A 23,645-nucleotide genomic window follows, 5' to 3' on the forward strand; every position below is an offset into this window, starting at 1 on the left:
TGCCAATCGACCGGCCGTCAACCCGATGTCTGACCACAAGCAAAGTGTGACTTAACCAGTGACCAACTGGGAGGTGAGGAGTCAAAGATAAATTTGTCTGAGTTGTGTTTGGCCTGTCATATCTCAAGATGATTCATGGGAAATGGGTTCGGCTGGATTGGAACTTGTTTGTACAAGATCTGTCACTTCCATGTAGTTCTCGTCAGAGCGAGACAGTATAGATCATAGTAAATTAGAAGATGCCAGTTTGGAGTATCAAAGTTAGAAGGAGTCGGTCAGTCATGGAAGGTAAAGTAGGTAAAGAACACAAGGCGGAATGCGATAGATGATATGGGATAGCATGGTAGACATTCAGTCGTTTTGGTGATGGTCTGTAATGGTGGGCGTAACCCACCGTGTTTTACCAAACAGACATCATGGCAACGGTGACATGTCTTCGACATATAGAGTCATTGTATGCGACAACCCCCTTTGTTTCCAGTGAGACTACATTATGTGAGTTAATGTGACTGACGTTGTATAAAGGTGAGGTTGACCTTTTCAAAGAGAAGACATTGGAGAGATTTTATTGTTATTTGATACCAAAATAAGCACAGTTCAGTTTCCCTCCGAGTCCATGCGGTGACATGGCTTGTCTGTCAAGGTACTTTACCTCACAGGCTCACGCTGCATGCTGGGTGCCGCCCGCGGGCTCTGGCTGACCAACGCACCCTTGCCTTGAGGACAATCGGGACCCTCTTTGGTTACGTAGTGTGCAGATTTATAGGCGGTCCTCCCTTGCGCCCCCACTCTTAAATCGCCTCAGGCAAAGCTGATTTGATGAATGACAGCACCAAGCAGAGGCAACTGCCCGGAAAAACTCCTCACGAGCTTCCCCGTTGCGCAATAATTTTTTGAGGACGGTTACTGTCCGGAAGCTCCTGGCCCAGCGCAAGTGCAACAGCAACAGCAAAAGCAACAGAGCAACAACACCTGCAGCTCCTGCACCCTCTACATCATCGACCACACTGGTCAGCCCATTAATTACATTCCTTTCGACCTCGCGACTTTTCTTCCTAGAACACCTCTGATACCTTTCTTCCCTTTCTCTCTCAATTGCTCTTGGGCTCGTCGCCATCATGTCGAATCCCCTGCCGTCCGTGCCTCCCATGGCCAGCCCTCCGACTGTCATCCCCGTTGATTCGTCTTCTGGCCTTTGGGATCGCATCACCTCATGGGCTTCGGATAATAAGGCCATTGTCTACACTGCCGCTGGTGTCGCCGTCGTCGCTACCGGTGCTGGTGTCATCTACTTCCTCAACAGCGACTCCGTACGTCATGCTTCCCATCTTATCCTCGCGACCCTCGTCGTCATGCGATCCAATTTTTCCACCCGTTACTACCGAGATCTTGGCGTCTATTACTAGCACCAGGTTGCTCCTCTCTCAAATAGCAAAGCTAACTCAAGTGCGATTGAAGAAGACAGACTCGACACCAAAGCTCAGCAAGAAGGAGCGAAGGAAAAGAAAGGAAGCCGAGCGGAAGGCTGCAGCAGATGCCGAAAAGCAGCCCACACCTGCAGAGGCCGCAGCCCCTGCATCATCCAAAGCAGCCAGCGTCGAGTCCGCCGACGAACTTCCCGAGATCACCGAGGCGACTGTTGCCGAGTTCACTACCGAAGAGCGGGAAAAGTATGCCGCCAAGCTTAAGGATGTCGGAAACCAAGCCTACGGTGGCAAGGACTACAACAAGGCCATCGACCTCTACTCCCAGGCTATTCTCTGCAAGGCCAACCCCATCTTCTACTCCAACCGCGCCGCCTGCTACAATGCCCTCGGCAACTGGGACAAGGTCGTCGAAGACACGACTGCCGCCATCAACCTTGACCCCGAATACGTCAAGGCACTCAACCGCCGCGCTAACGCCTACGAGCACCTGAAGATGTACGGCGAGGCCCTCCTCGACTTCACTGCTTCTTGCATCATCGATAGCTTCAAGAACGAGAGCAGTGCCCAGTCAGTCGAGCGCCTGCTTAAGAAGTTCGCCGAGCAGAAGGCTCAGGAGATGATGGCCAGCCGGCCCAACAAGCTTCCTAGTCACACTTTTGTCGGCAACTACCTCCAGAGCTTCCGCGTCAAGCCTCGTCCGGCTGGACTCGAGGACTCTGTGGCCTTGTCCGAGGAGACTGGCAAGGGACAACTCCAAGTTGGCCTGAGTGCTCTGGAGAAGAAGACTGGCGACGGATACGAGGAGGCCAGAGCGGCCTTTGAGAAGGCGTTGGAGTTGGGCGACCTGGGCGAATTCGAGGCTCTTGCTTACAACCTGCGCGGTACCTTCAGCTGTCTGCTCGGAAAGCACGACGATGCCATGGTCGACCTGACCAAGAGTATCGAGCTCGACCCTTCCATGACCCAGAGCTACATCAAGCGCGCCAGCATGAACCTCGAGCTTGGTGCCCCGGAGAAGGCCGCTGAGGACTTCGAGAAGGCCATGGAGCAGAACACCGAAGACCCTGATATCTACTACCACCGCGCTCAGCTCCACTTCATCAAGGGCGAATTCTCCGACGCCGCCAAGGACTACCAGAAGTCCATCGACTTGGACCGCGACTTCATCTTCTCTCACATCCAGCTTGGCGTGACTCAGTACAAGATGGGATCTATTGCATCATCCATGTCGACCTTCCGCCGCTGCATCAAGAACTTCAAGGAGGTTCCCGATGTGTACAACTACTACGGCGAGCTGCTTCTGGACCAGGGCAACTTCCAGGAGGCTATCGAGAAGTTCGACAGCGCCATCGAGATGGAGTCGAAGACGAAGCCCATGGCGATGAACGTCCTTCCTCTCATCAACAAGGCTCTGACCTTGTTCCAGTGGAAGCAAGACTTTGGTGAGGCCGAGAAGCTCTGCCAGAAGGCGCTCATTAGTAAGTTCAGACTACTCCATTGTACGAAGTGCAATTGCTGACCCTTGATAGTCGACCCCGAATGCGATATCGCCGTTGCCACCATGGCCCAGCTCCTTTTGCAACAGGGCAAGGTCACCGAGGCGCTCAAGTACTTTGAGCGCGCTGCAGAGCTCGCTCGCACCGAGGGCGAGATCGTCAACGCCCTGTCCTATGCCGAGGCGACCCGCACGCAGCTCCAGGTCCAAGAGAAGTACCCCAAGCTGGCGGCAAAGCTTCAGGGCATCGGCCCGGGTGGCATGCCCCGGTAAACGGCCAATGACGTCCTGAACACGAAACATGTAAAACTCACCTACGGCGGCGTGTAAGAAGAAAACAGCAGATCCCTTAGCAGATGGGGGAGCGGATAGCCAAGACAAAGGGCTCTTGGTTGATAATAGGGGAAAATATCAAGGCGGGCAAGCCGCCCACCTCGTTGAGTCGTTTTTTCATTGGTCGGTGAGGGAGGCTTTGGGAAAGGAGAGCAAAGTCCAAGGCTCCGTACGTACGGCTGGGGAGGCATTGGTTGAAACCCTTACGTTGTACATAATCCGACTTCCCTCACTCTACGTACATTGGTGAGAGCATTGTAGAAGTAGTCCACTGTCAATCATCTTTTTCCATTTCCATATTCCTTCTTGCATGTGAGTCCATCGTAAGTTGCTTTGGTGTCTCTATATAAGGAATACATACATGTTGCGGTGAAAGGACAGATTTGAAGCAAAAGAAGTCATATAACCACCCGCACAACATGATGCCCATCTTAGTTGCTCTTCAGGTTAACTGACGACCCCGCCCCAGGCATGATATTCACACTCACAAAAACATAGTTCGTGATCGAAAAACCACCAAAACAGCAAAAACCACAAGACTTGCATAATCTTTACGACCCCCAGGGCCCAGGGGAGCAAAAAGATGGACGATCTGGGAATCGAACCCAGGACCTACCGCATGCTAAGCGGTCATTATACCACTAAACCAATCGCCCAGTGGAATGATCTAGCCCGGACTTGAACCGGAGACCTTCAGTGTGGCAGACGACAGAGAGGCCGCGAGAGACTTCTTTTCGAGCTGTTAGACTGACGTGATAACCAACTACACCACCAGACCATGTTTTTGTTGAAGTCAGCGAGGGAGAAATGTGACTAGGTATGATTGGGGTGTGGGGGTGACCATACGGGTTGGGCCAAATTGCGCGGGCGTTGCTGTGCGCTGCGTTGCGGTGTGGAATGTGAAGAAGTGGATGTGGTGGCATCGCGAGTGCAAATTTCGTTGGTGGGCGGGGCGGAAAGACCGGGGTGCGCCCGTGTTCCCAGACCCCGACAGGTTCTGGACCGGCCGGGTTCTCGCGTGGCTGCCATGGTTCGAATCGGGGATGAGGTGCTGATGGACAGGGCAGGCCGGGTGGGCCGGAGTGGAGGGAGAGAAAGAGAAAAAAAAGCGGTTGAAGAATCTGAAGAGCGACTCGCCAAGGTCATGGGACATTTACAGGATGGGTCGGGAGCGGATTGATGCCATGCGAGTTCATAAAATGTTCGCCATTGTGCGATACGTACAAGAGGGAAAAAGTGGTGGCCTCTCTCTCTTCCAGTCCACTCATAAAATCCAAAGGACTATGAAGTGGGAGGACAGACAGACGCAAAATAAATACAGATAAAAAAGTCCACTCCATATCCCCGTCTGATTGTGTGAAGAGTACGCGTACAATAAGTCACTCGTTGGTGGGGAATCAAGAGCCCGCCGTGTCTCCTATACGCGGCAGATGAAATAGAAAAAAAGTCGTGGTGTCGTCGGAAAAGAGCTGGTTTTTGGGTTCGTGGGGCAGCGCGCGTGTGTGCTCCGCCATCTTTTGTGTCGCCCTTAATTAGTACCGTCCATTCGTCCGTGCCATGGTCATGAAATCTAAACAATCGTAGTGCTGCTCTTTTAGAAGTGCTGTCCCGTTTCCAATCATATGAGGGAGGTGCCGCAGCTGCCTCCCCATCCCATTACTTTCTCCGAATCGTCGTCCTAGTGCAATTGCGCACATGCGCGTCCGATTGTTGTGATCGCACCCGTTAATTCTTCTTGGTGAGAGCAACGCCCAGACCGACACCCAGCGCGATAGCAAGGATGATGAGTACGACAACGAGGAGGCACCACCACTTGAGCTTCTTGCGTCTGCGCGCGTGGTCCGTCGCAACCTTGACTTCTTCGTTGCCCTTTTGGATGTTTTCGACAGTCTGTTCTGCGTTCTGCTCGGCGGCTTGGACGACGGGCTCCTGCTGCTCGACCAAAGTGGCCAATTCCTGGAAGAGTTGGCCGAGCTCCATCATAGTCTGCTCAATGCGCTGCAACTCGCTGTGGCGGGCTCTGACGTTGCCCAGAATAGTGTTGGCGTGGCCTGTCCGATTGGATTTGAGCTGGTTAAGTCATTAGCATACGGTGCCGACATGCCGAGAAAATCGGTCAAAAACAACATCAAAACATACCGCTGTTTGGAAAACACCTTCGTCACCCCAGTCCATCTGTGTCGCTTGCTCGACTTCATCTTCCGTCGCTTCCGGGTTGACGATGCGGTACTGGCGGGCAATTTGGTCGCGGTACCGTTTCTGGTAATCGCGCTCGATCTGCTGGTATTTTTCGAGTTCCGACTTGAAAGTGTTCTTCAAAGAGTTGAGCTGTGCGGTCTTGGTTGCGCGCGATCCGTCCTGTGTCTTGGATAGATCCCTCTCGAGGGCCTTGATGCCCTCCTTGACGCCGGTGTTGCGGATTTGCGTCGCGGAGACAGCCTGCTCAAGCTGGGCGCTGGTGCTGCCGTCGGGGGAACCGAGAGAGCGCTGGTGAAGCTGGGCAATGCCCTCAATATCGGAAGTCAGGCCGTTGATTTCTGTGCGCAGTTGTTGGACCCGGGCGAGGAAATCTTGCTGGCTCAGAGTACGAGGCGCGGATTGCCCGGCATACTGGCCCGCCTCTCCGTACGGCTGCATCTCGTACTGGCCTTGGCCATATTGAGGCTATAATTCAAAGAAAGTCAGCGATATGGAATTGAGAGGGCATCTGCGGACTGAATTGAAGGGCGACGGACCTGTTGGTTGTCATAGCCGTATCCGCCCTCGGCCTGGGGGCCTTGGGCGTAGGGATTTTGGTTATACTGTTGGTACGACATGTCTGACTCAAAGCGACTGTCAATGTCGACGATAGACAGTGCGATTCGAACCGCAATTTATTCGGCGAGCGAGCAGAATTGAATGAGAGACTTCGGCGCTATATGGTGTGATTGAGCCGGCGGGCTCGTGAGATTGTTGTGGTGGTGCAAGGTGAAGGACCTTTCGGCTGATGTTTGGTTGTTAAATGACGTTGGACCTCCGACCGCTGACAGGAACTGGGAAGTGCTGGAGAGACGCTGAAATGACAATGAGGACGGGCCCAATCAGGCACCGGGACCTGTCAGAGCGGATACCCCGGGCTGTGTATATGGTTGGATGGAGTCGCTCGTGAACGGGGCGACAGTGGGCAGGATTGGCCGATCTGCTTTCCGGGGTCCCTTTTTTTTTCTTCTCGTTCCCTTCTTCCTGTTAAATTCGGACCAAGAGGGAACAGATAAACAAGCTTTACGAAGGAAATTCCTTCTTTTAAAATGAACCCAGAGATGAGAAGGTACTTGAGGCTGTCCACCGCACCTTTCAGATCGTAGTCAGACTCGATACTTTACTCGATTCCCAAGACGTCGGCCGCGAACAGTGAAAGACTGGATGAAGCGAACACTAGGTCAGTGATATCAGAAGATGTTGCGCCGACGGGCGGGGCGAAGCTTATTATACCCGGGACGCATGTTATTCTCTGTAGCGGCAAGGTACCTTAGGGACGGACGGACGGACGGTCTCACCCACCCCCAGCGAGTCCCAAGGGTCTGTTTCCTTCTCTCACTAAAGGTGAGGTGGGCAGCAGTTGGGTCACACACACACACAGGTTACTTTTTAGGTGCTCTGCTCTGTGTCTGCCCACCGCCGTCCGACGGGCCTTTGGTGCTGGCTGGAGGCTGGAGGCTGGAGCTGCCCCTCGTTCTCTCCGGGGGTCCGGCCAGGCCTGTCCGTTTCCTTCTCATTCCCGTCCTTTCCCATCCTCGCGTGGCGAGCAACGCCCAGCCACCCCGCTGCGGAAAAAGTGACGATTGACAGCTGAGCAGCAGAATCGCAATGGAATGGGGAGCGTTGCTGCGTAGAACATGGGTTGCTGAGTGGCGGCGACGGCAACGGCAGATGTCAAATCATGTCTGCGCCCCCAAAAATAGACCTTCAGACTCGGAATGCGGCTACAGCACAGTTTGGTTGGTGATTTCGAACCAATTGGCTCTAAGCCGCATCGCATACTGGACCCTTTCAGGTCCTACCTACCTGATGCCAAAGCCGAGAAACGGCAGGCAGAAGCTCAAAGTCCGCCGGCTTGTTCGCTGACCACACTGGTCCCTAGCCCAGGAAATCGTCACCATTTTGTGGCTGTGCGAACACTTGCAGTTAACACACCTCAGCGTTAACGTCCTAAGCCACTCGTTCCTCTTGCCGCGTATTAGGAGACATCCTCGGGCAGTGCTCAGTGCTGTACTGCCTCTATGATTACCCACTTCGCCTTTTCCTTCTGGCCCTCTACTCCGTACACCATGCTTCTATCGCACAAGGCGATTATAGGCGATGAAGGCCACACCGACGATTAGTCAATGAGAGCCACTACGACCAAAGTGTGCCTCCCGCGGCTTCTGCGTACTTTCGGCCCGTATCCGTATTGCGCGTAGGTTCGTGGCGGGGCCTCCATGACACCGAACTCTGTAAGCGACCATTGGGACCATCTGATGTATTCCGTCCCATGCTCAACCTTCGCTCACTGAGATCTTGGCGTTACCACGCGCCAAGGCTGGCTGCTGCTTACCGTTCATTGGCTCGTAATAGCTATTGCAAAGAAAGATGCCCGTCTCCATCTCGAGGCGTCACCTAACCTTGTTGAATGGCATTGCACCCTACGAGCCGCGGCGAACTCGGTGGTATTAGTTGTCAACTCAATTCGTGGTCATGAGCCGCACTCCTCCAGCTACGGACGTCGACATGCTTTGTCATGAGCAAATCAACGGTAAGAACTCAATTGCCTGACTCTCAACGGCCGGCCACACTAATCGCAACCAATCGGATGTAATACATATTATTCAACAACATTTTGATGCTTTTTTGCCTGCCTTGACTTGTCTTCTCCTGAAGCTTGGGATGTCTCTGTTTTCTGCACTCCACCATCTTGCCGTTGTAAGCCGCCAAGAAACTACGGCGTTCTGGCTTGGATATCTTTAGTTCAACATCGTTCTTCATCTTCCACTTCGTGTAGTCCCATGAGTGCCTTTGCCACGACTCTCTTCGTCTCACGTCCATCGACGTCGCTTGACCGGCGCCTGGGTATTGTGGCTTCATTGAAACCCGCGTCCTCGTTACCTACGGCTCCGTTTCGTGGCGCACTGGTTGACAAGTCCTGTTCGTCGTTGCGGCATTTCGCCCACGCAACGAGCCGATCTTCTGGGCGCTGATCGTAATGTACTTGCCCCATGATCTCTCACGGCAGCGACGCCTAAGCCTTCCACCGCATCTGTCATGTCGGTTCTCTCCGGTGGCCCTCTCTCACAGGTACTCCTTCTTTCTACCAGTACGAGTGTACTGTGTAAGGTGCCACTCAACATCGCCATCCTTGTTTTCCAAGGTTCCACCGCGAATCTCGAAGGGGCGCATCGTCATCCGAGGTCCAACCTCAGCGAGCTCGACAGAATCGTACGAAGTCCGGACAAAAACGTGACTACCAAGGGGTTAGCAAAGGTCTGGCGGGGATCGGAGCTTCGGATGAGCTTACTGTCTGACTTCAATGGAGTCTTCATTGTTCACAAATGTCACTACCCTTGACCCTACCTTAGCCTTGGTGGTCGGGGGATCGAGCGGAGGGAAAAGATGTTTCAGGATCTTCACGATCCGCTGTCCAAGCCGGCTTGAAGAGTTGATTAATGATTAGTGACCGTCGAACGACCTCCGAAGCCGATATCTCATACCTCTTAAAACCCTCAAATATTAACCGTGGGAAAGCCTCTGAGACGGATCCTCTGATACTTCCGGGTATATCTGCTCTGAGTACAACGTTGTGGAGCGACATGGATAGCGTAGGGCCGTGGGGAAGATGAGAAATGCTGTTAGAGAGGTTCGTCAGCTGGTGGCTCTTCTTGGATTCAATATAAAGTGCGTACGTCATGGCAGTCGGTACACCGCGATGTTCGTGAAGGAGGACAATGTCTGTGAGCCCGTTGGACTTGCTAGACTGCACAATGTCCGGAAGAATCAAATTTCCACGATTGAGCCGAACGGATGTAGGGAAGAGCAATCTGATCTCTTTGGAGAAGGCTGAAAGCCTTGAGGACGGGTCTCTTGAAGTCTGAAAGGGTGAGCTTCTGCTTATGTGCCTGGATTGGAAGAGCAGAATAAACTAACTGTAACCAAAAGCCGTGGTTCCGAGATTCCCGACAGCTGGGAGTATTCGTCGTCGAGATCCATCTCCTCATCGACTGTTCGATCGGGTCGCGACTCGTCATATTGGTAGTCTTTCCGCAGCGCCTTGTTCTTTGCGATTTCGGGGTCGATGGGCTTGCCAGAAGCAAGAGCAGATCGTAGCTGGGCGCGCTTCTCGGTCGTCTCCGCCTCTTTCAATATAAGCGCCTTGCGATAGAGGTAGTCGCGCCGTTGTCGGGCCTGTTTCCGGATCATGTTGGGCTGTTGGTATGTGAGATGGTGGGATGTCAATGCTAGAGTTCCGCAATGCATCCAACGTACCTTGGACAGGCTGATCGAGAAAAAAAACCTTATCAGGTGGCAGGTATCCACTTTCAAGCACCCCAAGGTAACAGTCACGTGGTGATAAGCTACATCCCACCAAAACACCACCCTTTCGCCGCTGCTCTGTCGGGCCTGGGATCTTTCTTGGGTGTTTGGATTCACCAACGAAAAGGCACGCAACCACTCCCGACAAGTCTCTGCCCCGTTGGTGTACCTTTGAGGTTTCCGCACGAATCCCCCAACTTCACATACCGATATGATGTGACCTTCCCCCTCCCCGATCCACCTCGAATCCCCCTTCCGTACGACCTGAGCCTACTGAGGCTCTGCGACGCCGAACCATTCGAGAACCATAAAGAAGCTGAAGTAAGTTGCGCATTTTTCATAACACCAAAACGATGCTCCCGACACCACCGCCGGCACATGCAAAGGCATTTCTACAGTTACATCGTATGCGACAGCCCACTGACACTCTTGGAAGGGAGATCAGCAGAGAGAAGTAGAAATCCGGAATACCGCGAATATGGAGAGCGCCTTCAAGAATCTCGGGAACCACCTAGTTTCCGACAGCGCCGCTGCGATCAAGGCAGGTGACGATGTCTTGACCGGTATCGATGCCGACGAGAGCCTTCTCTACGGCAAATTTGGCGGCCGCGACGGTCGCCGCCGTGCCGACGATGACGACAACCAAACCGAGCTTTACGATGATGACGATGTGGACAGCCTGACTAGCATGCCTGTTGGGGCTATGAAGGATCTCAATATCGGAAGACCCAAGGAGGAAGATAGGAAGCTTCCCCCTCACGCTTGCGCGTATGGCATGCCTTCGAGCTTCCGAGCCCTCTCTTGAATCTAACACTGGCTTAGGTATTGTGGAATTCATTCCCCGAGCTCCGTCGTCAAGTGCCTTGGCTGCAACAAGTGGTTCTGTAGTGCCCGCGGAAATGCTACCTCAAGCCACATTGTTTCCCATCTGGTCCGGGCGAGACACAAGGAAGTCCAGCTTCACCCGGAATCTACCCTGGGTGATACTGTACTCGAGTGCTACAACTGTGGAACCAAGAACGTCTTTCTCTTGGGCTTCATTCCTGCCAAGTCGGATACCGTTGTCGTGCTGCTTTGTCGTCAGCCTTGTGCTGCAAACACCTCTTCCAAGGATATGAGCTGGGACACCTCTCGATGGCAGCCCCTGATTGAGGAGAGAGCTTTCTTGACCTGGCTCGTCGCGACGCCCTCCGATGCCGAGCAACTCCGCGCCAGACACCTCACCCCGCCGATGATTGCCAAGCTGGAGGAGATGTGGAAGGAAAATGCGACTGCTACGGTTGCTGACCTTGAGAAGGCTGCTAGCATCGACGACGACCCTCATCCCGTCCTCCTCAAGTACGACGACCCTTATCACTACCAGAACATTTTTGGCCCGCTCGTCAAGATGGAATCCGACTACGACAAGAAGCTCAAGGAAGCCCAGTCTGAGGATGGACTCACGGTCCGCTGGGATTACGGTTTGAACAACAAGCACCTGGTCAGCTTTGAACTGCACAAGATAGAGTCGGGTGACGTCAAGCTGGCCGTTGGCGACGAAATGCGACTACGTTACAAGGGCGAGCTCCGCCCTGCCTGGGAGGGAGTTGGCTATGTCATCAAGATCCCCAACAATCAGTCTGACGAAGTCACCCTCGAGCTGCGTAAGGCCGGCAACGAGAAGACTGTCCCGACTGAATGCACCCACAACTTCTCAGCAGACTATGTCTGGAAGGCTACCTCGTATGATCGCATGCAGTATGCCATGAAGACTTTCGCCGTGGACGACATGAGTGTCTCGGGTTACATTTTCCACAAGCTCCTGGGTCACGACGTCGCTGTTGCGCCGATGAAGACGACTATGCCTAAGAAGTACAGCGTCCCCGGCCTTCCCGACCTCAATACCAGCCAGATCGCCGCCATTAAGGCTGTGCTGTCGACCCCGCTCAGCTTGATTCAGGGACCTCCGGGCACTGGCAAGACTGTCACTTCGGCGACCATCATCTACCATCTGTGCAAGATGAATAATGGACAAGTCCTCGTGTGCGCGCCCTCCAACGTCGCTGTCGACCAGCTCTGTGAGCGCATCCACCGCACTGGCCTCAAGGTCGTTCGTCTTACAGCCAAGTCCCGAGAGGATGTGGAGTCCTCCGTGAGCTTCCTTGCTCTTCATGAGCAGGTTCGTATGAATGACAGCAATGGTGAGCTTGTCAAGCTTGCGCAGCTGAAGACCGAGCTTGGCGAACTGTCCAGCCAGGACGAGAAGAAGTTCAAGCAGCTCACCAAGGCCGCCGAAAGAGACATTCTACACAACGCAGATGTCGTCTGCTGCACTTGTGTCGGTGCCGGTGATCCTCGTCTGTCAAAGATGAAGTTCCGTAATGTCCTCATCGACGAGTCGACTCAATCGGCTGAGCCCGAGTGTATGATTCCTCTCGTTCTCGGATGCAAGCAGGTTGTCCTCGTTGGTGACCACAAGCAATTGGGCCCTGTCATCATGAACAAGAAGGCTGCCAAGGCTGGTCTCAACCAGTCCTTGTTCGAGCGCCTCGTCAACTTGCGCTTGGTTCCCATTCGCCTCAACATCCAGTACCGCATGCACCCTTGCTTGTCCGAGTTCCCTTCCAACATGTTCTACGATGGATCTCTCCAGAACGGTGTTACGGTCAAGGATCGCGTTCGCCGCGATGTCGACTTCCCTTGGCCTGTTGTTGATATGCCGATGATGTTCTGGTCCAACCTTGGCAATGAGGAAATCTCGGCATCCGGAACGTCCTATCTCAACCGTACCGAAGCCTCCAACGTGGAGAAGGTTGTAACCCGCTTTTTCAAGGCCGGCGTAAAGCCTTTGGACATCGGTGTTATTACTCCGTACGAGGGTCAGCGAAGCTACATCGTTAGCACCATGCAGAACACTGGCACATTCAAGAAGGAGAGCTACAAGGAAGTCGAGGTTGCCTCCGTTGACGCCTTCCAGGGTCGTGAGAAGGACTTCATTGTTCTGTCCTGTGTACGTTCCAACGACAACCAGGGCATCGGTTTCCTTTCGGATCCCCGCCGTCTCAACGTCGCCTTGACTCGTGCCAAGTACGGTCTCGTCATTATTGGTAACCCCAAGGTCCTTTCTAAGCATGAGCTTTGGCACCACCTCCTTGTCCACTTCAAGGACCGCAAGTGCTTGGTTGAGGGGCCTTTGACCAATTTGCAGACCTCGCTCTTGCAGTTCGGAAAGCCCAAGACAGCATATCGCCAGAAGATGAGCCAGCCCCCTCAATTCAATGCCGGTGGCGGGTTCCCCAACGGCGGCGGCAACCGCTTCAACGGTGCTGGCTCCACTCGCGATTTTGACTCGGGATCTATGATGTCCTACATTCCCGACGACGTCTCCTCCATCCATAGCTCTCTGGGCGGTGCCGGCTTAAACACCACTTACCCTCCCATCTTCTCGAGCTTCACCCCTGATCAATGGCCTGGCCTCCCTGGAGTGCCCGGATCCAGCCGTTCCGGCATCAAGAGAGGAGGTCGCGCCACTGAGAGCATTGCGGGCGAAAGCGTCGCAAACTCCGAGTACACAGATGCTAGCGCCAGCGTCATCGGTGCCAAGGGTGTTGGACAGGGCGGTGTCAGCCTGGGCGCCGGTCTCCAGGACGCCATACACGGTATGCGCCCTGCGTCCTACAGCCACAGCGACCGCCTGAAGCATTATGTCGAGAGTGGCGGTCGTATGGGAGCCGGCAATGGCTTCGGCCGTCGCTACGACGACGACGAGAAGAGCGTCAGCACCGCCTTCCACAGCCAGATTGGTGGCGGCTTCGACTGAGTGCCGAGATGGATTGGGACAGGGACTTGCTTTACCAAACCCAAGGGTTACTTATACCTCATCCTCTGAAGGCTTCAGCCCTCGCCGCACCATGCTCGGTGCTGTACACAGGAACAGGCAGTGTGCCTGAGCCTAGAGGCGTCTCGGAATACCGGCTCCGGTCATTGAGAATCACTCCACGTGGTCGACCATTCGGCTTCCAACGACGACAACGACGTGCCGCAGGCGGGTCATGGCCCGACCAGCGAGAGCTGCAACCGACGGAGGGGGTCGCACGCGCGCCCTCAACGGCCCGTACTTTGCAGATTGTCAATCAGAGAGATGTCGAGTGTTAGCAAGGGGATGAGATTTGGCGGGGATAGGAGGTTATGCTCAGGCGGAGGACACGGGTCAGCGTCTGAGGAGGCAACTCAAAATGCGGTCGAGCATTAAGGTCTCAGAAGCGATAAGTCTTCTATGGCACAGTGCAATTACTGCGAGGAGGCCCACGGCAGATGTCATGCAGTTTCTATGCTGCACGCAGAAAGCGCACTACGAGATCCAGCTTAGAGTTTAGCTTCTTAGTTTAATCACCGTCTTTATTTGCACCTTGTGCTCTGCCCCCCGGTTGCGCTAATCATCGCGAGACCAAGGTACCCTCCCAGTATTCTTATCCACCGGCCTGGCCGGGCCGGAGAGGTAAGCTTGTCAATATGGCACACGCGGACCCTGTGTTCCTCAAGTATCGGATATACTCCGAATTCAGGTACCTTTTCGAAGTAAGTGCCGTGGTGCCTTGCTTATTACGGAGTACTTGTTTGGATTCAAAGGGTAGAAGAACTGTATCCTCTTTTTTTCCTTGCTGATGGCGTAGCATCAGCCAATCCATTGATAGACAGGGGGCAGGCTCTGGCACCCCACAGACTTGAAAATAGATTGGCAGCCGTGGCAGCGACGGGGGGCCACCCATGTCTAAGCGCGGGAGCCTCACCCAATCTGACAACGACAAGCAGGTCACCACCCCCTGACAGTCCTGACGGACATGCGTTCTTCGCGAGAACGGGCCATCTGATGGGAGGTCCACTATGACGATCCGTCTGATTCTTGGCTTCGCAAAACGTTTGGCGAGCGGATTCCCCAAATGGAGTTTCGAGTCGCAGCAAAGCGGCAGTGTTCGGCGAGATTCGAGAAAAGGGTGAAGACCGAAAGGGAGGGGGAAACTTGGGTGCGCTTGGGAAGGGCGGGAACGGCTTTCCTTGGCGTTTTTACGTACACGTGTTGAGCAGGTGAGCATCAATGCCTTTACCTTCTTTGGCGGTGGGAAAACAAGCCCGATGGCTCCGTAACCCCCTTGGCCAAGGATTGTTTGGTTCTCGACCGTCAGAAGAAGCTTTGGCGCTTCCGCTTCTTCTTCCGACCTTCCACTGCCAAGGTTTCGTTTCTTTTTCATCCAAAGAGGTCGCACTTCACCTCGTATCGGAGCGTTGTGTTTTAGTACCAAGCCGTCCTCCTCCGCTGGACGAACAGACAGACTCTTCCTCGAAACTGCGGTCATTCACCTCGTCTTGACGGGGAAACGACATGAGTAACCAGTTGCGCCGAGCAATGCTGCCGCTGCCCTCTTTATCCCCGTACCCTGAGCCGCCAACATGATCACCATACGCCGACGACCCGCGAGGGTACCAATCTACCTGGGCATTGCCCTGACACTGTTGTTAGTCTGGCATACCGGCTTTCCCGCCGGCTGGAGCGCTGGAACCCTCAACTACAACGGCATCCGCTACCGCAAGTCAAGCTACGACTGGGCGAGCCTGAAGCCCGAATATCCTCTAGAGAAGCCGCTGCGTACGCCTCCGAAAGGCACTCCCGTCGAACTACCACGAGTCCAGTACGATTTCGACAGCAGCAAAAAGCAAGCGGGAAAGAAGACGAGCAAGAAACTTTCACACGATGAGAAAGGCGACCGTGATCGGGAGAGGCAGACTGAGTCGAGACGGGCCGCTGTGGTCCATGCCTTCCGGCGGAGCTGGGCGAGCTACAAGGAGAATGCGTGGACGTGGGACGAGCTTACTCCCGTATCGGGCCATGGCAAAACCACATTTGGTGGTTGGTCGGCCAGTCTGGTCGACGGCCTTGATACTCTATGGATCATGGGAATGCACGATGAGTTCCGCCGGGCCGTTAGGACTGTCGCGCTGATCGACTGGTCCAACACTACGGAGACGGCTGCCAACATGTTTGAGACGACGATCCGCCACCTGGGCGGCCTCATCAGCGCCTACGACCTGAGTGGCGAGCCGGCCTTGCTGGCTAAGGCCGTTGAGCTGGGTGACATGCTGTACATGGGCTTTGATACTCCGAACCATATGCCGCCTTTCTGGTTCAAGTTCTCCGACGCCAAATACGGCACGCAAAGAGTGGGTGAGCGCGAGTCCTCGGCTGCGGGATGCTCGCTCTCCATGGAATTTACCCGCCTATCCCAGCTGACGGGCGATGCGAAATACTACGATGCCACAGAGCGAGTGAAGGAGTTCCTCGTCAAGACGCAGACGCGCAGCAAGCTGCCCGGCATGTGGCCCATGTATATGAACTACCGCGATGAGAAGGTAGAGGACAGCTCCTTCACGATTGGCGCCCAGGCCGACTCCCTCTACGAGTATCTGCCCAAGATGCATGCCTTGCTAGGCGGTCTCGACAGCGAGTACGGGAAGCTCACAGTAGACTCTTTCGACGTCATCGACAAGCACATTCTTTTCAGGCCTATCCTTCCTAATAAAACAGACATCCTCATCCCAGGCAACGCCTTCGCACACGGCGATAACGTCGACCTAACGCCCGAGATGCAGCACCTGGGCTGCTTCGCTGGCGGCATGTACGGCCTTGCTGGCAAGCTCCTGGGCCGGGACTCGTACGTCACCATTGGCGAAAAGATCTCCCGCGGATGCGCCTGGGCATACAAAGTCTTCCCCACGGGCATTATGCCCGAGATCATGACATTCCACCCCTGCAACGAGCCGAACCACGGCGCTTGCGAATGGGATCAAAAGACGCACGGCAGCAATAGCGACGTGCCTGGCGGCGTCAAGCAGGTCCGCGACAGCCGTTACATGCTCCGCCCGGAGGCCATAGAGAGCATTTTTTACATGTACCGCATCACGGGCGACGACGAGTGGCGCGAGGTCGCGTGGGACATGTTTCAGAGCATCCGGCGCGCGACAGAGACGCCGCTGGCGTACTCCTCCATTGCCGACGTCACTGTTCAGCCGGGGCAGACGACCAAGACGGACTCGATGGAGAGTTTCTGGTTCGCTGAGACGCTGAAGTATTTTTATCTCATCTTTTCGCCACCCGACGTGATTAGTCTGGACGAGTGGGTGCTCAACACGGAAGCGCACCCGTTCAAGCGGCCCAAGAGGACGGATCACGTCGAGACTGAGGCGGAAATTCGGGAGCAGTCCAAGTAGAATCATACTTGAGACGACCATCACATATGGTGACTGGTGGGAGCGCTAGCATCAGGAGCATTTTAGATGGGTTTATTGCATTGGGCGGATACATATGTGCACTAGTATAGACAAGAAGAGGGCGCGGCACGTTGCGAGTCTTCGCTCAGAAGCAAGGAAATAGTATAAATCCACCTCACGCTTCTCTTCCTTTGCTTTCAATACTGGCCGTTCGAGCAATGCCTTGACTCCTATGACCACTACCTTTCGTTCATTCATGCCCCGAATCTCCTGCCCAGATGACAGAGTTGCTCCACCTCAGCGCGCTTTGAAGAATCCTTGTGATAGCCATATCTCCCTCGGAAACCCTTCCCAGTCGATGGAATATACATTGTTATCAACGAGAGATGAAGAGCCCGAGTCAGGTATGAATCAAAGTACACCGCACTGCATGTAGTCGGTAAACGTGCTAGCAGCACAAGGTATCTGGAACATGAAAGCTCGTTATTTTGATAACGTGTCACCTCTCGAGAAGCACCTCGTAGACGAGCTAGCGTCAAGTGACAAGACAGTGTTCATCGAACGGTATCACAGAACCCAAACAATCTGTCACTCAGGGGCTCAGAGAGGCAAAGGTAAAGGGGAGGGAGATATGACCAAGGACCGAAAGCTCGGGCACGTATCGTCATCGAGCAGACAGTTCGTTGAGCCCTGCTTGGCTCGTCTCATTTCCTTCTTTCTACATCGTTGATTGGCAAAGCGCTATAAAGGCCGGAGTCTAACGATGATGCACTCTTGACGCACGTCCAGAGACAATTATCGGGAAGCCAGGAAATGCTCCTAGAAAGTCAACCTGGACTTGGGCTCTTTATATAACCTGCTACTCATCCGCCACCTGGTTTCATATTCTGGTGGGAGGTATCATGTCCTTCTCGCTATGTAGCTGTGTAGGTTTCTGCGATCACGTACGCAACCTGTCCCTCATTTCTTAAAGTAGCCGCGAGCACCATTCACGAGAACTCTAACAGCGAAACCGCAATCATCTCATTCCCAGATGCATCACTTCTCACAGTTAGTACAAGCCTAACCTTACTCCTCAGATACTCAGAAAAGCAAAAAGTTCTCGCCAAACGTCTGCCTCCAGACTCGGATCTGCGCAGCGGCTGCGGCGCATTCGCAGATTATCCATATCCGCCAGAACCAGTCTACAAATACAAACCATGCGTCAACCACAAAATTCAGCAACGGGGTTGAAACATGGCTTTGCTCGCCGACGGGATCTGGTTAGTATGCAGTGCTCAGCAAATAAGAAAGGAAAAAAAACAAACCTGCCGGATCTCTGCTTGGCGGCTGAAAAGGCCAAAAGTGGTTTACGGTATCTTCAGAGCCCCAACTCGGAGACTCGGGCGAGCCAACGAACAGAGAGGGGACTGAATGAGGTGTCTTTCGACGCAAGAAAAAAGCAAACGGTGACAGCAAGGGCCCGGTTCGAATTTGTTCAGTCGTCTCTCCAGTCTTACCAGACACTCTAGATTGCCGTAGATGACCCCACAGCAGCACGGGTTTGCCTGGGGTCCATGTCGTGAAGCCGCTGCGTTTCTTTTCCACTCACCGATGTTGATGACGAAACGATCAAGAGTATTGAATCCGTTTGCGCCCATCGTTCCGCTCAATGAAGACGAGTTATTTTCCCCTTCCCCTCGCGCACTTTACCACAGCATTTTTTGCCTATTCCGCGATACAAGGCGAGAACAGCAATACCACCGAACTCTGGGAGATGGATACTCTGGAAGCCCCAGGGGATGGGACAGTGGATTCATCGTCTGTGCGATGGCCGCGGGTCCTAGCCGGATATATGCCTCCTATCTTCTCTTTTTGCGAAAGAAAACAAGGCGCTAGTGGTAAAGGTGATCAGCAAACCCCGTTTCTGGATCTCGAGACAGTATGAGACCGATATGATGATCCACTGCCTCCGGGAGGTGGAGTCGAGGCCCGAGTGTTCACCTTACAGGAACGAGTGCCGGGCTGCTATGTACATCCGTAGTCGCGGGGCATGTATCCGTATTATCGTGAGTCTGTATTTAGCGGCGGGTCGTCGCACAACCAGCGGTACCGAGCGGCCACACAGAGCCACCCTCCCCAGCAGCGTAATTTTTGGGGAACGATCTTCATGCACAACGGCAGATGGAATAATCATCCGTCCGAGTTTGTGGAGAGGGAAAAGCGTTGTTCAAGTCGCAGGTTCGGGCGCACGGGAAATTGGTCAGGAGGCTGAATCAGCAAGGTGAGCAATTGCAAATGATTGTAGTGTTTGAGATGTGTCGTGGTACTGTGCCGCTTTGTGTTGCGTTGCAGTTCACTTTATCCATCGGAGGTTTTTGGTTTGAAAATATGCAGTCGATATTGGTCCTTCAGGTCCCGCTCATAGATGATAGATGGGTGGACATTGATTGCGATTGCGTTGCGCACCCACTCATACGTGTGCCGGTGTTCACAATGAATCCGCCAATCGTGTAGGCTCCGCCTGGATAAACAGTTTGGGGGGCCATGTGGGGTTCCAGTTCGCTTATGTTTGACTAGCAGAACTGAATCCTTCGCATCGTTGCGCTTGACTTGTTGCTGGTTAGTCTAGGCTTGAAGAAGCGTGGACCGTGGTTCTGGCCACAATATGTGTTGGAGATGATCCGCTGACGAGAGACGAGACTCATTGATCGTGGGAAATCGAGACGGTCCGCGGAGGAACACTGTCCACAATGAGAAGTTGAGACCGGTTACCAACGAGGCTACGTGGGTGGGCATGACGGACCGATGATGCCTGCCATGAGTTGAGAAGCGTCTTTATAGCTTTGTTCTGGACCAATGTGTCTTGCGCTACTTCCGCGCCTATAACGTTAGAAACATAAACGGACGCAGGTACCGAGCGCCCCGTGCCCCCACCGTCAATCTCATCCGAACCGAGTTGTTTAGTCGGTGACTCGGGTTCGCTCGAGACTCTAGAAGGGAGGAACGCGGCCGCCGGCAACATTTTGGGGGCCGGTTGATGGGTGATGGTGCGGAGGGAAAGGATCAGTGCAGAAGGCCGCTGCAAGCCTGCGACCCGTACCTGTGCGTTGCATGGCGTAGGCCAGCAAGCTGGGTTTCTTTCGTCTTAGCCTCGAGGTAGCAAGCTCTCCAGGCGGCGCTTGGAGCGTTTTAGGTACTTGTTGGATCAGCGCCCAAATAGATCTTGGTAATGGTTCCTGGCCCAGTGGCCGTGAGCCGGGAGGAGGATACATTGCTGGGCGATGCTGACGGGTCGAACTGGGATGAGGTAGCATAGCGTCGCGCTGTTGCCGGGTAGGCGACCGACTACCTGGCTACATTTGGCCCTCGAAAGGCTGGGTTGGGGGTGGTGTCAGGAGGATTGCTCCCGCAGATTTGTTCTTAGTATCTCTGTTATGGCACCCAGCTGGTACTTCCAAAAACAAGTCGAAGGGGGATAGTCAGAATGGCCATGTATGAGTTCATTTAAAATTCCACAGCGATCGTGGTCAATGTGTTCTCTTAACATCACAAATGAGAGAGAGGAAAGGTTGGATGGAAGATGAAGCCAATAGAGCATGTTGGAAGAGGTCGTGTTGTGGGGTGCGGCTGTGGAGGTGAAAGGGATGGATGAACCAGACAGACGGGTCTTTTGGCACGGCATAGACAGGCGGATGGGATGGAATGGAATGGAATGGACGAAAGACGGCAGGAACAAAGGGGGTGCCGTTACTGTACCTGCGTGCTGCCCATCATCCGGCTGACAATGGGACGAAGTCGCGGCCCGTGAGATGAGACGCGCATAAGATACCTTACTTTTACTTATTAAGGAGTTCGTGCTCTGTATGCTAGACACGAAACATTTGCAGAAATCCGGGGATTTAGTTCGTCCCATTGATTGCGCTCCACTGTGCAAAAATAACACGTCTATCCGTAAGGTAAAGTAAGGTACCCCGTGAGGTACTCCGTAAAGTACTTACTCGAAGACAAACGCTCTTCCAGAAGATTCAAGTCGAGGTTAATCTATCGGTGGTCGGTTCCTTTCCGTCATGGCAAGGAAGTCAATGCCACTAAAGCGTCAATCAGCAATTGCCTTTTAATTGGCAACTTGGATTGGTTCCAGTCCCCTGGCCACTGAGCTTCGTCGCATTCCCCTGCCTGAAAGCTTGCGTATAGAGGGAACTCGGGATGATCCTTGACCCGTTGTACGCCGCGAAATAGGTCTGTACTCTGCAGTGCCTGCTTATTAGAGTAAGCCAGCTTCGAGACAAGACATGCGAACGTAGTCGAGAGAAAAGCAAGCACAAACAGCCATGGCTTGTTCCTTGGGCGATTGAGCGGCTAGTCCGGGCAAGGTCGAGCAGCAAAGGGCGGCACCTGATGCTGTTCACCGTCATTGTCCGTGCCTCGCGCGTCCCAAGGGATGAGATTGAGCCAATTATGCTTGATGCGCTTGAGCTCGACGCTCGGCGTAGCCTGCTTTCTGAGTTCTTGTAGTGAGGTGATCGTCATGATGCAAGGTTACGCGCCGCAATCGATGGCCACAACGAACAAGGTGAAAAGAGAAGCCGGCATTTGAAGTTGAGCAACGAAAGGGGAGCCACAGATGAGGTAGGGAGGTTGCTTGGCCCTTGTTAGGTTCCTGAAGATGCTATTCGGCTAGGAGTCAGATACATGCATGAGGTGGTCGTGCAAGAAGGACTACGTGCGATGAGAGACATGGAGGCTACCTTTACGTACCTGGGTAGGTACCGTAAGTCCATCATTGGGGAGAGGGGGGCCTCGTCTTGGAAGCCTTGCTTTGTGTCGAGTCTATCGCGCTCGCCCGCCGTTTTTCAGTCTTTCATCGACCTCTCGGAGGGTCCATTGGCAAATTAACACATAATTTTCGATGCATTTCGAGGCGAGGTAAGTAAGCCGGTCGTCGAATAGGTTGGTTACCTTAAAGTAACTGTCCCTTAATATACGCATCTAAGACCATCCAGATGTATCAAAGTACTTTCCGTCGAGCTTTACTACTTAGGGCGAGGTGCGGTGTATGCTAAGACATGACCCAAAACAATGGAAGACGTACAGGTGGACATGCGGTACCTGCCAGTTGAGGTAGGTTTGCAAGCATGGAAGCAACCCAACGAGCAAAGCACCAAGCACGCGGCAAGAAGCAATAAGCAAGCAGGTGCAACTTGGGCAATGGCAATGGCAACGGTAGGAGCAACAGCAATACCTACCTAGGTAAGGCAGGTAGGTACCTCAGCAACGAGCAGCACCTGCCCTCCTGACCTACCTCACCTCGAACCACTTCACCTCGAGGAAGGGGCCTTCCTTTACTTTTGCTTACCTAGGTACCTTACCTTACCTTCCTTCTCAACGTGCCAATGTACTTTGCCATAGATGCGTAGGTAGACCAATACATAGGGATACCTTCGGTGCTGACAGTACCTACCTAAGGTAGGTAGGTAGCAAGAATCTCTCATCTTCATCCTCCTCCCTCTTGGGACTCGAGTCTTTCTCTCTCTCCCTCTCTCTCTCCTCTTCGTTCTCACTGCTTCAGGAACCAGAACTTCTCTCACTCTCCTTCCGTCGCCAATCCAACCACGAATTGGTCACAAACTCCATTCATCTTGACGAATCACACGACTTTCTACCGATAGCCCGCCCCGTTCCGTTTCAACTACCGGCGCCTTATCATTGTCGTCGGCGGATTGTTCGGCCAACAAATCCCCCATCTGCAGTCTGCAGTCGATATCTTGCCTCTCCTCTCCTCTCGCCGCCTCCTCTCCAGTCCCCACGCTCTCCTCTCGCCCGGGGTGCACAGCTGCAACTGCAAGAAAGAACCCATGGGGCCTTGTCTCACCGACTGCCACCACCATTACCACCACCAACTCTTGGCTGGCTCGATATAGTCTCGTTCCATCTGCATGCCCTGCAGCACCGCCGTTGATTTCCTATTGGCAGCGGCACCTGGTCCAGCAGCATTATCTTCCTGTATCCTGCCAGGGCCTCGTCCTTCTCGGATTTGACGGGCGCCCCAAAAAGACAACGCAAACGTATCTGCCCATTTCCCGTCTGTAAGTCACTTCTCTTTTGCTTTATTGCTTCTTTCTATCCTCTCCTTCGCGCTTCGCTGTCCGCCTCGCTCATGTCACGTCTTCCCGTTCGCCCCCTTGCCTGGCCGAATTCCTCCTTCTGTTACAGTTGTGTTGTTGCAAATATCACCTCGTCTTCCCATCTTATACCCTCCACGCAAACCACGGCAGCAAATGCAACAGACCGACGATCCCTGGCCTCCATTGCATCCCGAATACTACTTCACTTCCTCCGCCACCTTGGCCTCATTCTCCCTCGACAACTTGCAGCATCGGATCCATCTACGGGCAGCAGGCAAACAACTTCGCCTTCCTATCAGTGCGGCCTGCCCAGCAATTAGACCCCTTCCCTCCAATACCTACATCACCCTCATCAGCCCTTTTTCTTTCTCGCCTTGCCTTCCCCCCAGCCATCCAACTCTCCTTCAGACAACCCTTATCCATGCCATCTCCTCGCTTGCTTTTCCCAGCACATGGTCGAATCCTCCCTCCGCTGACATTGGGTATCTCGCTTGCCAA

General features: G+C 53.8%; 10 protein-coding genes and 2 non-coding genes across 12 annotated transcripts; 3 read left to right on the plus strand and 9 right to left on the minus strand.

Moving 5' to 3' along the window:
- Window positions 1-275: 275 nt before the first annotated feature.
- Window positions 276-443, minus strand: CLUP02_10539 (uncharacterized protein; the record flags this gene model as incomplete). Its single annotated transcript, XM_049289515.1, has 1 exon — window positions 276-443. One exon carries the CDS (start codon window positions 441-443, stop codon window positions 276-278), a length of 168 nt encoding a protein of 55 aa, XP_049146660.1.
- A 675-nt stretch (window positions 444-1,118) lies between these two features.
- On the plus strand, window positions 1,119-3,195 carry CLUP02_10540 (mitochondrial import receptor subunit tom-70; the record flags this gene model as incomplete). Its single annotated transcript, XM_049289516.1, has 3 exons — window positions 1,119-1,374; window positions 1,433-2,905; window positions 2,957-3,195. The coding sequence occupies 3 exons, from the start codon at window positions 1,119-1,121 to the stop codon at window positions 3,193-3,195; spliced, it is 1,968 nt and encodes a 655-aa protein (XP_049146661.1).
- A 76-nt stretch (window positions 3,196-3,271) lies between these two features.
- Window positions 3,272-4,769, minus strand: CLUP02_10541 (uncharacterized protein; the record flags this gene model as incomplete). Its single annotated transcript, XM_049289517.1, has 9 exons — window positions 3,272-3,434; window positions 3,498-3,526; window positions 3,617-3,695; window positions 3,744-3,867; window positions 3,947-4,018; window positions 4,102-4,306; window positions 4,407-4,536; window positions 4,591-4,603; window positions 4,679-4,769. The coding sequence occupies 9 exons, from the start codon at window positions 4,767-4,769 to the stop codon at window positions 3,272-3,274; spliced, it is 906 nt and encodes a 301-aa protein (XP_049146662.1).
- Window positions 3,840-3,911, minus strand: CLUP02_tRNA186. The gene has a single exon. It is a non-coding gene; the product is annotated as a tRNA-Ala (tRNA).
- CLUP02_tRNA185 lies at window positions 3,919-4,033 on the minus strand. Its single transcript has one exon. It is a non-coding gene; the product is annotated as a tRNA-Val (tRNA).
- A 211-nt stretch (window positions 4,770-4,980) lies between the features above and the next one.
- Window positions 4,981-6,071, minus strand: CLUP02_10542 (SNARE domain-containing protein; the record flags this gene model as incomplete). The annotated part of the gene is made up of 3 exons (XM_049289518.1): window positions 4,981-5,325; window positions 5,395-5,919; window positions 5,991-6,071. 3 exons carry the CDS (start codon window positions 6,069-6,071, stop codon window positions 4,981-4,983), a joined length of 951 nt encoding a protein of 316 aa, XP_049146663.1.
- Window positions 6,072-6,882: 811 nt separating this feature from the next.
- CLUP02_10543 (uncharacterized protein) lies at window positions 6,883-7,026 on the minus strand (the record flags this gene model as incomplete). Its single annotated transcript, XM_049289519.1, has 1 exon — window positions 6,883-7,026. The coding sequence occupies one exon, from the start codon at window positions 7,024-7,026 to the stop codon at window positions 6,883-6,885; it is 144 nt and encodes a 47-aa protein (XP_049146664.1).
- A 586-nt stretch (window positions 7,027-7,612) lies between these two features.
- Window positions 7,613-7,877, minus strand: CLUP02_10544 (uncharacterized protein; the record flags this gene model as incomplete). Its single annotated transcript, XM_049289520.1, has 2 exons — window positions 7,613-7,725; window positions 7,775-7,877. The coding sequence occupies 2 exons, from the start codon at window positions 7,875-7,877 to the stop codon at window positions 7,613-7,615; spliced, it is 216 nt and encodes a 71-aa protein (XP_049146665.1).
- A 172-nt stretch (window positions 7,878-8,049) lies between these two features.
- On the minus strand, window positions 8,050-9,684 carry CLUP02_10545 (brix domain-containing protein; the record flags this gene model as incomplete). The annotated part of the gene is made up of 7 exons (XM_049289521.1): window positions 8,050-8,336; window positions 8,409-8,515; window positions 8,564-8,731; window positions 8,786-8,917; window positions 8,979-9,113; window positions 9,171-9,355; window positions 9,412-9,684. The coding sequence occupies 7 exons, from the start codon at window positions 9,682-9,684 to the stop codon at window positions 8,050-8,052; spliced, it is 1,287 nt and encodes a 428-aa protein (XP_049146666.1).
- A 51-nt stretch (window positions 9,685-9,735) lies between these two features.
- Window positions 9,736-13,597, plus strand: CLUP02_10546 (RNA helicase; the record flags this gene model as incomplete). Its single annotated transcript, XM_049289522.1, has 3 exons — window positions 9,736-10,119; window positions 10,235-10,566; window positions 10,621-13,597. 3 exons carry the CDS (start codon window positions 9,736-9,738, stop codon window positions 13,595-13,597), a joined length of 3,693 nt encoding a protein of 1,230 aa, XP_049146667.1.
- Window positions 13,598-15,225: 1,628 nt separating this feature from the next.
- On the plus strand, window positions 15,226-17,040 carry CLUP02_10547 (glycosyl hydrolase family 47; the record flags this gene model as incomplete). Its single annotated transcript, XM_049289523.1, has 1 exon — window positions 15,226-17,040. One exon carries the CDS (start codon window positions 15,226-15,228, stop codon window positions 17,038-17,040), a length of 1,815 nt encoding a protein of 604 aa, XP_049146668.1.
- Window positions 17,041-19,380: 2,340 nt separating this feature from the next.
- CLUP02_10548 (uncharacterized protein) lies at window positions 19,381-21,552 on the minus strand (the record flags this gene model as incomplete). The annotated part of the gene is made up of 10 exons (XM_049289524.1): window positions 19,381-19,631; window positions 19,670-19,763; window positions 19,826-19,870; window positions 19,937-20,122; window positions 20,220-20,319; window positions 20,380-20,467; window positions 20,539-20,778; window positions 21,149-21,263; window positions 21,323-21,381; window positions 21,432-21,552. The coding sequence occupies 10 exons, from the start codon at window positions 21,550-21,552 to the stop codon at window positions 19,381-19,383; spliced, it is 1,299 nt and encodes a 432-aa protein (XP_049146669.1).
- Window positions 21,553-23,645: the final 2,093 nt, after the last annotated feature.

This window comes from Colletotrichum lupini, chromosome 5, assembly GCF_023278565.1.
Source record: "Colletotrichum lupini chromosome 5, complete sequence".
In the NCBI taxonomy this organism is placed as follows: Eukaryota; Fungi; Ascomycota; class Sordariomycetes; order Glomerellales; family Glomerellaceae; genus Colletotrichum; species Colletotrichum lupini.